Source organism: Crocuta crocuta, unplaced genomic scaffold (genome assembly GCF_008692635.1).
Source record: "Crocuta crocuta isolate KB4526 unplaced genomic scaffold, BGI_CrCroc_1.0 scaffold216, whole genome shotgun sequence".
Taxonomy (NCBI): domain Eukaryota; kingdom Metazoa; phylum Chordata; class Mammalia; order Carnivora; family Hyaenidae; genus Crocuta; species Crocuta crocuta.
Genome location: NW_027531504.1, coordinates 3,273,718 through 3,289,345, shown reverse-complemented (window position 1 = coordinate 3,289,345; position 15,628 = coordinate 3,273,718). Strand labels below are relative to the sequence as shown.

The following is a 15,628-nucleotide window of genomic DNA, read 5'->3' as shown; positions in this document are numbered from 1 at the left end:
TTGCCCACTTTATATCATAGCATTTGTCTCACTTTATGGTGATTGCCTATTTTTCTGTTACTAGTCCATATGTTCTGTAGTCTAGAATAGTTTGGAGGTTAAAATAACAGACTTTGTTTGGTTTTAGACTGCCTGGGCTTGAAATGCAGCTCTTCTTTATTAGTTGTATATAACCAGGAAATTTTTTTCAACTTCTCTCATTAATGGTGCTATTTCATAGCATTATTGAGAAGATTAAATGACTGTGTGTATACAAACATACACAAACACACATAGAGTACTTAGAACAATACCTTGTTCATAGAAAGTGTTTAATATCTATTAGTTATTAAGAATAGCATTTATCATTTTGCCTGGTCCATATAGTTGGTATGCAGTAGAAATTTGTGGAGGATTGACTGAATTGATGTTTTGGTTAGTAGTTGAAATAGAATTTTAATACATGGTCTGATAATCAAACGGACATAGGTTTAGTTCTTGTTCTCTTGAGTTGTTGAGTTTGTTTTTTAAATTTTTCTTGCTTTTTTTTTCCCCCATTCATCAACTTTGTTTCAACCCATGATGTTCTCTCACAGAATGGTTAGTCATTCATACCTGAATCTTTTAACAGGGTTTGGCCAGGTCATATTCAAAGAATACTTTATTTCAGTACTAGAAAACTTCTTTTTCTGTAGAAAGGTTTAGGTTAGTGTTGTAGACTCGGTCTAGAGTTCTTTCTTGTCTAGCAAGAAAGGGGGGGGGGGGCGCAGGATGAAATGGGAGATGGCTTATGTCTGGGAAAAGACAAGAGCCCCGAATAAGGGTCCTTGCCCCATTTTTATTAGGATCAGAAGGCTTACAAACATGGTGATGGATGTGCACAAAGAGACAATGAAACTGTGAACATTAACTCGGGGATGTGGGGGAAAGGGGGTCTTGAAGATATTTGGGGTTAGGGGTTTGGGTTAATACAAAACAAAATCCTGGTGCCAGGCTCAGAGGACATGATGCACCACCTCTCTTTATCAAAACTAGGGGATAAGACGGGTAGAGCAAATAACCTCAAGGTTAACAAGGCACCTTTCCTATTGTTAATCATCTTTGCCCTGGGTAGCTTCACCCACATTGCAGAGGTCTATAGCCCTATTTACCTGTTTACTTAATTTGGTTCCTTCTTCCTGAGAAAGCAGCTTTCTTCTATAGTAGTACTAAATTTGGGGGCGCTTTCACCCTGAATACCTAATCTTGTTTATTTCATATACCTATCTTCTATATTGGGGCCTTTGCGCCTCCCTATTTTATCCTGGGGGCCTTAGCTCCCCTTCTCTCTCCTTATATGCCTAATCTAGTTTACTCAAACTTGGGTGTGAGCAGGCTTTGTACTTTATGCCGTTAACCCATTGGTGTAACCCTGGGGAATTCCTAAGCTTATTCTCCACAAGTTGGTATCAGCAAATTTAATTTTAGTTTTCAAAGAAATCATTTGTTTATGCATTCATTTGTTATTTCTTTAATACTTTTTGGCCATCCATTATATGGCCATTAATGGGACAGGTCACTTTCTGACCTTTTTTGGGGGAATTGAATAGTTAGATCAAGGGGAAAGTAACTTACCTGGTTTTCTTATTTTTTTTTAAACTTTCTTTTTTTCTTTTTTTAAATATTTTTTTATTTATTTCTAGGAGAGAGAGAGAGAGAGAGAGAGAGAGAGACAGTGTGAGCAGGGGAGGGTCAGAGAGAGAGGGAGATACAGACTCTGAAACAGGCTCCAGGCTCTGAGCCGGCAGTCAGCACAGAGCCCAATGTGGGGCTCGAACCCACGAACCGCGAGATCATCACCTAAGCAAAAGTCGGACGCTTAACCGACTAAGCCACCCAGGCGCCCCTACCTGGTTTTCTTCAAGGTTCTTACTACTTTAGTTCTTATATTACAGTTATTTGTTTTGTTGTTTCTAGTAAATTATAATACTTTTAAAAAAATATTTGTTTATTTTTGAGAGAGAGGGAATGCGAGAGGGAGGGGGCAGGAAGAGGGAGGAACAGAAAATCCGAAATGAGCTGTGTGCTGACTGTGATTAAGGTTACTCATTAGGTTTATCTGACTACTAAAATAAGCGTGATGCCATTTAACATATTTACTTTTACTCAGAATGACTGGGGCATATGTATAGGAAATTCTGGCACTGCTCTTTTACCCCTTTAGTCCATGAGAAATAACGTATTAACTATATTAGTGGAATAGTTAGTATTCAGTAGATTAAGATATAAATAAAATGACATTACTTGATTTTTTTTTCTTTGTGCCTAATTGTGGTTAGAGAACAGTTTTAAGGTACATCATCCTAACAGTGGGTGTAGTGTCATACTTTAGTATGGCTTCTTTCCTTTTAAAAATGGAGATTTTTTTGAGAGTATTCTTATGTAATGTTTTCTCTGCACATGTTTCAAAAGGATGTATCATTAATGTATCAAAGGAAAATAGCGACATGTATTTGATTAGTTAGATTTCTCCCAACTCAGTGTCATTTGCAGTATATGACAGGTTGCTTGATAGAGGGTAGCATTTCTCTTAAAAAGCCACTTTTGTTCTGCTTTTTTCCCTTCAGGAGATATATGCTATCATTTACATGTTGGTAACTTAATTTTAAGAATTTGTATTTTTGGCAACAAAACAATGTTAAAAGACAGTTTACTTTATTACTGAAAAAAATTACTTTTACTTACTGGGTTTCTATTCATTTTCTCCTTGTATGTAGAAACAAAAAAAACAACAAGAATCTTTCCCGCTTAGTTGTCCGCCCCCATACAGATGCTGTTTACCATGCTTGCTTTTCTGAGGATGGTCAAAGAATAGCTTCTTGTGGAGTTGATAAAACCTTACAGGTAAAACAAATCTCTTGAGAAAAATTGAAAGAGGCATGTACCCAATACTATGCATATTAGAATATATTTAACTCCTAAAATTGAAGAAAATTACACATTAGAAATAGAGAAATCCAGCTCTCTGAAATATTTTATGAAAACTTTCTCTGGAGATTTAAAAGATGTGGTTGTGCGTTTTTGTTATTTTAAATTTGCCAAGTGACATGAAAGTACCTTTTACCCTAGCAGTCAGTTTCTGTCATCTGTGTGCCAGCTAGGGGTAATGAGGAAGGAAAATTGTTAAAAGACCTAAGAGTCCAGAGCACAGTGAACTAGGCTCTGATTAAAAAACAGTTATTAAATAAAATACCTATTTTAGTATAGGCTCAGACAAAGATTTTTTACAAATCCTGACTGTAAACAGGATTTGGACTAGATATTTCCAAAGTGCTTAAAGGAATTTCTTAAGTTCTCATTTATTTTTAGAATACATGAATGAATGCTTTTCTTTAAATCTGTCCTCTACCTTTTGGTTTTGAAGGAAACAGGATCAAATTAGTTAAAACTTTGATATTTAGAGTATTTTTATATATGTACTTCATTACTTAAAAAAAGAAAAAAGAATTTGCCAAACTGATCTCAAGAACTGAAGCTATATGCTGCTAACTCTTTTTATTGATATTACAAACATTTAACAAGGGATAGTTCTCTATGTTCAAGCATATAAAGAGAGATATTTCTGATTTTTGGAGTGGTGTTGCCAAGGTTCATTCCTATTGCAAAATAATACTGATTAAGGTCTTTAAAAGAAAGATTTTTATTGAATGGTGGCCAGTGGTTTATGGTAAAAAGATTTTTATTGTTGCTTATGCAGGTGTTCAAAGCTGAAACAGGAGAGAAACTTCTGGAAATCAAGGCTCATGAGGATGAAGTGCTTTGTTGTGCATTCTCTGCAGATGACAGATTCATAGCAACCTGCTCAGTGGATAAAAAAGTGAAGGTAGAGAAGTATTTTTCTCTTGAGTTGTAATTACCATAGAATTCATTTTCTTTTTCCGTAGTACAGGGAATAGGGTAAGTAGGGATAAAGGACTCTTGCCTGTTGATTACAGACTTGAGGCAAACCAGTTTTAGCTGTAAATTAACACTGTCTAAAAACGTTTTTTTATTTTTATTTTTATTTTATTTTACTTTTTTAATATTTTATTTATTTCTAGGAGAGAGAGAGAGACAGCGTGAGCAGGGAAGGGTCAGAGAGAGAGGGAGTCACAGACTCTGAAACAGGCTCCAGGCTCTGAGCTGGCAGTCAGCACAGAGCCCGATGCGGGGCTCGAACCCACGAACCGCGAGATCATGACCTAAGTGAAAGTCGGACGCTTAACCGACTAAGCCACCCAGGCGCCCCTAAAAACCTTTCTTTTAAATGTTTATTTTTGAGAGAGAGAGACAGAGACAGCGCATGAGCTGGGGAGGGACAGAGAAGGAGACTCAGAATCGGAAGCAGGCTCCAGGCTCTGAGCCGTCTGCACAGGGCCCAACACAGGGCTCAAACCCACAAACTGTGAGATCATATCCTGAACTGAAGTCTGACACTTAACTGACTGAGTCACCTAGGTACCCCAAGCTTTTTTCTTCTTCTTTTTCTTTTTTCTCTTCTTTCTTTCTTTATTTTAAAGAATGTTGTAACTGGCTAGGTGTGGGGGGTCTTAGTGGGCCTGGGAGCAAGAAAATTGGCTTGGAAGTTTTCCTGGTGTCTGGACCCACTTGAAGAAACTTTGGAGTGTCTAGACTAAATTTACGCCTTGGATAAATCTACTTCTTGATAGATTGGACTCTCCAGGTGGCTTTACAACCAACCAGTTAATTCACTCCATAGCTTCTACTCTGAGTCAGATTTGGAGTTGGCCATTCCATGTAGTTCCAAAGTTAGAACTAAATGGAGTAAAAGGAAATAACACTGTTTCTGCTTTCTGAGTACTCAAAAATAAAGCAAGAGACAGAGAAATGTCTATTAAAGAACTTAAAAATAAGCTTTTTGACCCTCTGGTAGTGCTTTGACCAGATAAAATGTGGGGCACCTGGCTGGCTCAGTCAGTAGAGCACATGACTCTTCATCTCAGAGCTGTGAGTTTGAACCCTGTTTGGGTATGGAGCTTACTTAAAAATTTAAAAAAATGCTATAGGAAGGACATTAGTACCTCTAAAAAGTCCAGAGCCTAGTGAAGATTAGATAATTTATTTCTTTTGTTTGTTGCTAAATAGAACACACTGCTTAGTTATCTTACATAGTAACTAGAATGATGATTCTTTTTCTTGGGAATTTAACACTGTGTGAGGCTTTATAGTACACACTTTGTTGTATTGCATTACCAATTTCTCACTACAACCTGCAAACTAAGTATTTAACAGATGAGGCAACAAGTTTAGAGAAGTCATTTGCTCAGGCTCACATCAGCTGAAAATTAATGGAGCCGGGGTAGAAAGGTAGGTTTCCCTCAGAATCAAAACTCTTTATTTTTTTCAGTGAGCTGTCTTTACTTATTTATTGATAACTTGAAGTCAGAAATGTTAGCATGTTCTTTATCTCATTTGATACCTTGAATTGTGTAGGACAGGTATAAGTATCCTCATTTTATAGAAGAGGCAACTGTGATGCTGGTAAATTAAGGACTTAGCAAGGGACACAAAAATAATAAATGGTAGAACCAGGTCTTGGACTTAATCCTTCTGATCTAAATTTCATCATTCTATACTTCTTATTTATTTAAAGTTTATTTATTTTGAGAGAGAGAGAGAGTGAGAGAAAGAAAAAAAGAAAGATGGTCAGATTTCATTCTTTCTCATTGCCATGTAGTATTCCATTGTATAGATAAACCACATCTTTTGATCCATTCATCAGTTGATGACCTTCCATAGTTTTTATAATACTTATGTCTCTGCTTGCTGTCATTCATATAAGCATGCAATCTTGCCCCTGAAGAATGTAATGTTTTCATGAGATTCTATTTATGCTACAGGAAGGTCACATGTATAGACTTGCAAGTAATTTTTTAAAAAAAAACCTGGAAAAATACATATTTTAGAGAAGGGGGAAGTATTCATTAGTCTCATGTCCAACTGGGAAAATCTGCTACAAAACAGCTGATGTTTGTTTGCTCCTCTGTTCTCCTTTTGAAAATAAGGGGTAGTTGTAAATTTTATTTTCTCTGTTCTCCTTAGATTTGGAATTCTATGACTGGGGAACTAGTACATACCTATGATGAGCACACAGAGCAAGTCAATTGCTGCCACTTTACTAACAACAGTCATCACCTTCTCTTAGCCACTGCGTCAAGTGACTGTTTCCTCAAAGTAAGTGTGGATAATGAGAATTACATAGACAAATTTGGTAGATGCATTAGAACATTTCTTTTTATTTTCTCATGCCTTAATCAGGGCTCTTTTGGTTGCAGTGATAAAAACTTCCATATTAGTTTAAGCAAAAAAAAAAGAAAAAAGATATTATTGGTTTATGTAACTGAAAAGACTAGAGGGAACATGGCTTCAAGCATAGCTGATCCCAGATGCTAAAATTATGTTCTTAGACTCTACCTACCTCTCATCTGTAGACTTTGTTTTCCTCTTTGTTTGGTTTAGGCGTTTTTCTTTCAGTGTGGCAGGAAATATGGCTATTCTCACCTCTAGTCTTACATGGGTCTTATAGTTCATAGTCACAGAGGAAGTAATATATATACATATTATATTATTATATTATAGTATTATATATATATAATTATATTATAGTATTGTATATAATATATATTATATTATATTATAGTANATACATACATAAATCTAAAATTTCCCGTTTCCCAGATCCCATAGATTTAATTTTAAAGAAGACTAGGTGACCTTGTTTGTCTTATATGCTTGTTGTTAAATAATCCTAGTGGCCTCTAGGATGGAATTCTTGGATTGGCAAAAGATCGCAAGTGTAGCCATGTAGAAATGGAACAAATGAGGTGAGGTAAGCTCCGCTGAATTATATAATAGGGCTTGATTCCAAAGAGAGGTTCTGTTATCAGAAGGAGGAAGAAAAAATGTGCTGATAGAAAAAAAAAACCAGAACCTAAAACCAAAGACATACTCATTTTATGTATGGTAATGCTTTATAAATTATAAAAGATTAAAAGATTTTAGGGTTTTTTTTGAAGTTTGTTTATTTTTAGAGGTAGAGGGAGAGCACACACGTGCATGTGCGGGGGAGGGGCAGAGAGAGAGGGAGAGAGAGAATTCCAAGCAGGCTTTGTGTTGTCAGTGCAGAGCCTAATGTGGGGAATAAACTCTCGAACTGTGAGATCATGACCTGAGCCAAAATCAAGAGTTGGATGCTTAACCAACGGAGCCACCTAGGCACCCTGTCTTTTTTTTCCCTCTTAAGTGCCATATTGAAAATAGCTAGATTGAACTTTCTCGGGTCCCAGAAAGATTCAGTCTTCCTTTGAATTCTTTTTTGTTTAAAAATATATTTTTTAAATTTTTATTTATTTCTAGGAGAGAGAGAGACAGCGTGAGCAGGGGAGGGTCAGAGAGAGAGGGAGACACAGACTCCGAAATAGGCTCCAGGCTCTGAGCTGGCAGTCAGCACAGAGCCCGACGCGGGGCTCGAACCCACGAACCGCGAGATCATGACCTAAGCGAAAGTCGGACGCTTAACCGACTAAGCCACCCAGGCGCCCCCTTTGGATTCTTTTTTGGATTGGTTTCTGTACTTTGTCTTCCTTCTCCTCTTTTCTTTTTTTTTTTTTGTAAATTATTTTTGAAAGAGAGAGAGCAAGTGCATTAGATGCGGAGAGGGGGTAGAGGGCAGCAAGAGAGGGAGAGAGAGAATGCTAAGCAGATTCCATGCTGTCAGCGTGGAGCCCAGCATGGGGCTTGAACCCATGAACCATGAGATCATGACCTGGGCCGAAAACAAGAGTCGGATGCTTAACTGACTGAACCACCCAGGTGCCCTGTGTCCTTTCTTTTTTAATGTCACACTGTCTTTGCAATGGGACATTGTATTTTTGGGAGGGTTTGGCAAAATTTCAGTTTGGAAGACCTCAAAGATTCTGTTTGATGTTTAAATAATGTATTTGAGGGGTGCCTGGGTGGCTCAGTCAGTTGGGTGTCCGACCAGCTCAGATCATGATCTCACGGTTTGTGGGTTCGAGCCCTGTGTCGGGCTCTGTGCTGACAGCTAGCTCAGAGTCTGGAGCCTGCTTCAGATTCTGTACCTCCCTCTCTCTCTGATCCTCCCCTGCTCACGCTGTCTCTCTCAGAAATAAAACATTAAAAAAAAAATAATGTATTTGAAAAAACTTTAGAAAATACTGAAAGTTGTCACCCCTGTACCCAGCAGTTCAGGAAGCTGAACTTTTATGTTTCCTTCCAAAAGAAAGCTTACGTAGAAGCTCACTGTGTAAGAGATAAAGCCCGTATTGCTCTGGTTGAAGTGGAGTATGGGCTTGCATTTCTATTCTCTCTCGTTCCCTCTCTTATTTCTCCCCAGGAGTCCCTTTCAGACATGTTTCTGGAATTCCTAGGGCTCTGCACAACTCAATTTGAGAACACTGGAGTGGATTAAAATAACAAACAACATAGTCTTATAGTCAAAGCTAATTTTTACTCAGATATGCTGTACCTTATTGAATAAACCCACCTCTAAAAAGTAAGATTACTGTACTATTTAAGAAGTTTTGCTCTATTAGAACAAACCCACCTCTAAAAATCCAAAACTTTTGTATTATTTATGACTAATTTTTGGTATTTCTTTTTAATATTTTGGAGGGTGAACAAATTAATATTTCCTTATTTTAATTATAGACAAAAATTTCTAGGATGTGAGAACAAAGAGAGATCTATGGGGTTTATTGGTTAGTCAACAGTTTTAATTAAGGACAAGTTTTGCTTTAAGATTGGCCGTACCACACCTGTATTACCACGTGGACAATTAGAGCTCACTTCTTGTGTCTCTTGAACTGAGAGAAGCCAATGAAAACAGGTAAATCTGGCGGTTCCTGGCTGGCTCAGTTGGTGGAGCATGCAAGTCTTGATCTCTGGGTTGTAGGTTTGACCCCCACATTGGGTGTGGGTGAGATCTTTAAAAGAAGAAAAAATATGTAAATTTGAAGCTACCCCTATGTAACTTGCCTTATCTGAAAAATTAGATTTACCTAGCACTGGGATAAAAAGGAGTCTAGGATGGAGATGGAAATGAAGAACAGGACTTATCTCACTTACTGGTCATTTCAAAGGATTTTTACCAAGATTAATTTGGGGGATGAATGTTTTTTTCTTGTGTTTAATATTGTTGCCATTGGGGTGCCTGGGTGGCTCAGTCGGTTAAGCATCTGACTTCAGCTTAGGTCATGATCTTGAGGTCCATGAGTTCGAGCCCTGTGTTGGGCTCTGTGCTGACAACTTAGAACCTGGAGCCTGTTTCTGATTTCTGTGTCTCCTCCTCTCTTTGCCCCTCCCCCATGCATGTTCTGTATCTCTCAGTCTTAAAAATGAATAAATGTTAAAAAAAAAATTGAAAAAGTATAGTTGGTATAAGTCACCATAGATGACTGTAGCCCTTTTTATGTGGCTCCAGGGTGGCACCTGGGTGGCATATTCGGTTAAGCCTCTGACTTTGGCTTAGGTCATGATCTCGCGGTTGGTGGGTTCGAGCCCCACATCAGGCTCTGTGCTGACAGCTCAGAGCCTGGAACCTGCTTCGGATTCTGTGTCTCCCTCACTCTCTGCCCCTCTCTTGCCCAGACATACTCTCTCTCTCAAAAATAAATATTAAAAAAATTAAAAAATATATATACTTTTCAAACATACACAAAAGGAGAGAGTACAATAATGAACCCTTGTGGTATCCATTGTGTAGCTCTAACTATTACCAGTATTTTGTCAATTTTATTTATATTTTCCTCCCCAACCCCCCATCCCCATTTTTGGGTGGGGGGGGTGACTGGAGCATGTTGCAACAAATCCCAAGTATCATGTCATTTCACCCGAAATACTTAAGCATGCATATCTGAGGTCTTAAACATACATACCATGCCATTATTACCCCTAACATAAACAATAGTTTTGTGATATACCTGGTTTGTGCTTACTTCTCTCCATTATTCATTTTCCTTTTTTAAGTTTATTTATCTTTAGTAATCTCTACTTCTAATGTGGGGCTCGAACTCATGACCCCAAGATCAACTGACCCAGCTAGGGGCCCCTTCCCATTATTCTTAAAAACATACCTTTCTACTATGGGTTTGTTGGAATCAGAATACAGATTTCAGGTGACATTTCATTGTTATGTCTCTTAAATCTACTTTATTTTGTAGAAATTTCCCTTCTTCTCTTCCTCTTTACTTATGCCATTGATGAGAAATTTAGTCATTTGTCCTGTGGAGTCTGCATTTGGTTGGTTGCTTCCTAGAGGTGTTTACTTGATCTTCAAGCCTGCTACATTTCCTGTTAAATGTATTTATATCCATCTTTGCTATCTTTGTATTTTTTTAGTCATTTTTTAGAGCATTAATAGATTTTAGCCTAGCTAGTGTAGACTCAGGGTTTGCATGGGGAAATATTATTATTTTTTTTTTAATGTTTTATTTATTTCTGATAGCATGAGCAGGGGAGGGTCAGAGAGAGAAGGAGACACAGAATCTGAAGTAGTCTCCAGGCTCTGAGCTGTCAGCACAGAGCCCAATGCAGGACTCGAACCCACGAACCCGTGAGATCATGACCTGAGCTGAAGAAGTCGGACGCTTAACCGACTGAGCCACCCAGGAGCCTCTGCATGAGGAAATCTTAGAAATGACCGTTTGGGTAACCTAGCATCTAAAAATTTAGGGGATATTTTATTTTACAAATTCCTTATTATAGACCTAAGTAAAAAAATAATGATTCCAAACTACTTTGTTAAATAGGCAGTAATTATTTAGTTATTTAGGTAACCTTTGGTCCTTTAATAGATGTAGGTGCTGATCTAAGGGTTCCTCCATCACTTGGTAATCACAAGTTAACCTTTATATTTCATACCTTTGTGTTACTATGAATTGAACATTTTTCTGAATTGAAAAAGGTTGAATGGGAGGGAATAAAGAATGTTATGTGGTTTTTAACTTTTCCTTGTGCAGTACTAGTTTTGTAGTTATCTTTTTATCTTTCTCATATAGTTGTGGGATTTGAATCAAAAAGAGTGTCGAAATACCATGTTTGGCCACACAAATTCAGTCAATCACTGCAGATTTTCACCAGATGATAAGCTTTTGGCTAGTTGTTCAGCTGATGGAACATTAAAGGTATGTTTTTGTTTATCATTAAAATTGGTTGTAATTTTGTAAGTTTTATGATTTGGCTATAGAGATAGGTTTCTGTTTTTCACATTTCTACAGGAAGAGCTTCTTTAATTTCCAGGAGCATATTTATATAACTGTAATTGCTTGTCATAATGATTACTTATGAATGGTTTACTGCCTTAAGCTTTAAAGATCATATAATTTGAATTCTTAATTTTTTTAAGCATATATTCTATTTGAGACTTCATAAAATTGAGACCTGTAGGGTTGAATTTGTAAGGGCCCTGCTTTTATTTATTCTTTATTCTGCGTTTTATTTTATATTTTCCTGTTTTTGAGAGCTAGGAAAAAGAGTTTATTCAGCCTCCTGAAATCTGTAGTCCTAAGAAAACTAAATTCTTTAAATTTTTACCTTCTCAAATAAGATCTGAATCCCACTTTCTTTATTACTCCTGTCTCTCCCATCATCCTAGTCTCCTCTTTACTGATTTCTCCTTTTTTCCTTTGATCTTAAGTCCAGTCTATCTTTGACCTCCTCATCTTTTGGTCTACTTTTTTCCCTCCCATTCTGTAGTGTTTGCTCTGGTTCATGCTGTCATCTCCTTATGTCTGATAGCAGTTTTCTAAGGTGTTCTCCATCCCTCCTAATTCTGGTACAGAAATGCTAGAATAACTCTATAATATAAATAACACATTTATATTAAAAATTTTTTTAAGTGTTTATTTTTGAGAGAGAGAGACAGAGTATGAGCNAGCGAAAGTCGGACGCTTAACCGACTAAGCCACCCAGGCGCCCCTATGCAAAACCTTCTTAAGGGGCACCTGGGTGGCTCAGTCGGTTAAGCATCCAACTTCAGCCCAGGTCATGATCTCACAGTTCGCGAGTTCAAGCCTTGCTTGTGCTGACAGCTCAGAGCCTGGAGTCTGCTTCAGATTCTGTGTTGTCTTCTCTCCGCCCTCCCTCCCTTGCTCATGCTCTGTCTCTGTCTCTCTCAAAAATAAATAAATATTAAAGAAATTAAAAAATTAAAAAAAAAACCGTCAGAAAGTGTTCTCTTATAGCATCCATGAATCTGGTTCTGAGTACACCCACTCTTCTATCTGTATTTATGTGTATTGATAGGAACTGTTCAGTTGATCTTCTCATTTCCACTTGTAAAATGTGTTTTGGTGTTCAGTTCCATCATTTTCATATGTCTTCTTTGATAAGATTGAATATAGATTTATGATCTGCAGAGACCTTGCATCTTCTTGTAAAGACTCTCTGAAGTTCATAGTACAGAATTGTACTCAAAACACACACTCAGTAAATTTTTGTGACATACATTTTTTTTTCCAGAGAAATACTTGAACCCTCCCAGGCACTACTTTGTTTTGTTAGAATCACTAGAGAAGATTTGTTGATGTTAATAGGTAGCTCCTAAGTTACGGAAAGTTACAGAAATCTCTTGATGTTGGTTGAATAATTTATCTTTGTTGGCTAAAGATAACTTGTTTTTGTATAAATCAGGGCATTTAGGAACCCTTTCTATATAGAATTCTACCTTAAGGAATTTTCTAGCTATTAGTAGATGTTGGGAGCATTCTTAGGTAGAATATCCAGGTAAATAGATTTTGATCTCTATAACATGTTATCTACAAATACTAAATACCCGTCTCTTTTTTTAGGACAATTCCTATCAGAGGAGTTTTTTCAGAACAATTTGGTTGGGTTAAGACAAACTTTTTCTGAGAGAATCTTTTAGTTATATGAATCTATTATTTCTTGTTTTCTACTAAGTGAATGACTTTAGGAAATTGTATATCTCAAGCCAGGTTTTTCCATCACCATTGCTAATTCCAAGTTCTGGGAAGATTCCATTTTACTTAGCTTTCCTTTTCTTAGATTTCATTATTATTATTAGGTTGCTTAATGTTCAAGACACTTGTGAAACCAGACCATTTATCTGTTATATAAATTTAAGATGTATAGTTCAACTGGCCCTTTTTGCTGCCAAGTTATGGTCTGTCCATTCCTAATTAATTTGCTGTATTCACCAAAGTTCCGGTTCCAAACTTTTTCTGTTGTTCTGAAGCCTCCGAATCTTGTTACTGCATTTCATTCTCTGGAGGTAACTTTACTTCATACCTATTCAGAGCATTGATACCACCCATTAAGAGCTCCCCTCCATAAATCTTCTCAAAAATTGCCATAAAAATCCCAACTCCCTTTCTTTTTTCTCATCTCAGTTCCCAGAAAGTTCTCTACTTATATCTGCTGTTCCTTTTTTCTTCTTCTTCTCCTGCATTTTGCTTCACTGATTACTTCTTTACTTTTGTATCCTTAGCTCTTCTTTTTGGAATTCTTTCCCACAGCCTACACATGTTCTTGGGCCTTTCTAAAACCAAGAAGTGAAGAACCTTTGATTCTCCCTGGATTGTGTTATCCTCTGAAATAGTAACTGCTTTTCTCTTTCCCTTTATGGCTAGACTTACTAAGCCATTTGTACTTGCCTCCATTTCCTGACTGTTCTCTTAGTATTTAAAACTTATTAAGATTGGTCCCATCTTTCCTGTATTTTCTTGAAGCATGTAAAATCTAGTTTTATTTTCAGGCTCCATTCTTAATGTTGTAAAGGTTCATGCTCTTTGGATTAGTGTGAAATCTGTTTTTTGTTTTTTGTTTTTTTTTTTTTATCCAATCCTTATTCTTTTTGTTGTATCGCCAGTGTTCAGCACTTCTTCCTCCATGGACCACCTATATTTCCTTTTCGAAATTCTCCCCTTCTGACGTCAGTGTTGTCTTTCTCTTCTTGTCTCTCTAACTCCTTCTTAAACTTTTTTACCTGCCCACTAAAATAAAGCTGTTCCTCAAGCATCTAACCTCAAATACTGGCTCCATTCCCTTTCTTCCATCCCAGTTCATCAGTCCCATGGCTTCAGCTCTCATCTCTTTTGTGAGTGACTTTCAGATGTGTTATCTTCAGCCCTCGTTTCTCTTGTGTGCTTGTGTCCTGCATTTCTAACTGCCTGCTAGTTGTTGTCACTTAGGTAATAAACTGTGCCTTGATTTACTGTGCTCCACACTGAACTGTTTTTTCTTCCCAAACTTGACCCTTCCTTTGGGGTTCCTATAAATTTCATGACATTGATTAGATCAGTGTTCAGAATTTATATCATTGTGACTTGTCACAGTTGAGCCATGTAGTATGAGTTTTTTTACTTTCTCATAGAGTTTGTTTTCCTTGCGATTAAATGTGGTGTACATTTAACATTGTAATTTTGTTTTTTAACAGAGTATTCTAATTTTTTAAAATGTGCTCATCACTAATTAGTCTTTAAACTATCCCTTATCTAAATTGCCTCTTAAGTTATTCAGATTTATTAGATATTTGATAAATTTTCTTTTCTTGGAAATACTTTTATTGGAGGGTTTTGTCTTGCTCTGTTCTAAAATTTTTTTTTAATGTTTTTTATTTCTGAGAGAGAGAGAAAGAGGGACAGTGTGAGCAGGGGAGTGTCAGAGAGAGAGGGAGGTACAGAATCTGAAATAGGCTCCAGGCTCTGAGCTAGCTGTAGCACAGCTGGACATAGGGCTTGAACCCACGAACTGTGAGATCATGACTGGAGCCGAAGTCGGACGCTTAACCAACTGAGCTACCCAGGTGCCCCACTTTTGCTCTATTCTAATTGGTGATACTACTTCCAGTGTACAGCTGCCATCCTGGGATCTCTCTTTATTATCCTGGTGATTCCTTTTGCTTTTCTCTTGACCTAAAACCACGTTTCTTAGATTTCTTGTCTACTTTTTGGTTTATTGTCCCAGGTTGGTGGAGAATCTCCTTTGTTTTCCTAAGGAAATCTGTGGGAGGTAAATTTTTGAGACCTTGTTTGTCTAAAGGTGTCTTTATTCTAACTTCATACTTAGTATTTTTGACTACATACACAATTCTGGGTGGTAAATAATTTTTCCTGAGAAGTTTGGAGACTTTACTGCCTTATCTTTTATCTCCTCCTCCTCTTCTTCCCCCTCCTCCACCTCTTCCTCCTCCTCCTCCTCCTCTTTCTTCTCCTTCTTTTAAGTCTGTTTATTTTGAGAGAGAGAGAGAGAGGGAGGGAGAGAGGGAGAGAGAGAGAGAGACAAAGTGCTCGTCCGCCATTGGGGGAGGGCCAGAGAGAGAGGGAGACAGAGGATCCAAAGCAGGCTCCATGCTGCCAGCAGAGAACCTGATGTGGGGCTTGAAGTCACGAACCATGAGATCATGACCTGTGCTGAAGTTGGATGCTTAACTGAGTGAGCCACCCAGGTATCCAACACCCCTCCTTCCCTTGATTTCTGTATTCTAAAGTTCCTCTTGAGAAGTTTGAAGGAGTTCCGATTCAAATGTGATCTGTTTTTCTGTCTTGAAACTTTCAAGATCTTCTCTTTATCCCCAGTATTCTTTCTTTTTAAAAATTTCATGATAACGTGCCTTGGTGTGGGTTTGTCT

At 37.4% G+C, this 15,628-nt stretch overlaps 1 protein-coding gene across 3 annotated transcripts in view; it reads left to right on the top strand.

The window, feature by feature from the left end:
- APAF1 (apoptotic peptidase activating factor 1) overlaps positions 1-15,628 on the top strand; it is a 93,911-nt gene that overhangs the window by 30,520 nt on the left and 47,763 nt on the right. For all 3 annotated transcript variants that reach the window (XM_077772247.1, XM_077772248.1, XM_077772249.1), the window contains exons 14-17: positions 2,736-2,862; positions 3,716-3,841; positions 6,061-6,192; positions 11,037-11,162. In XM_077772247.1, coding sequence (XP_077628373.1) covers positions 2,736-2,862; positions 3,716-3,841; positions 6,061-6,192; positions 11,037-11,162 — 511 coding nt within the window. The remainder of the gene's footprint in view (positions 1-2,735; positions 2,863-3,715; positions 3,842-6,060; positions 6,193-11,036; positions 11,163-15,628) is intronic.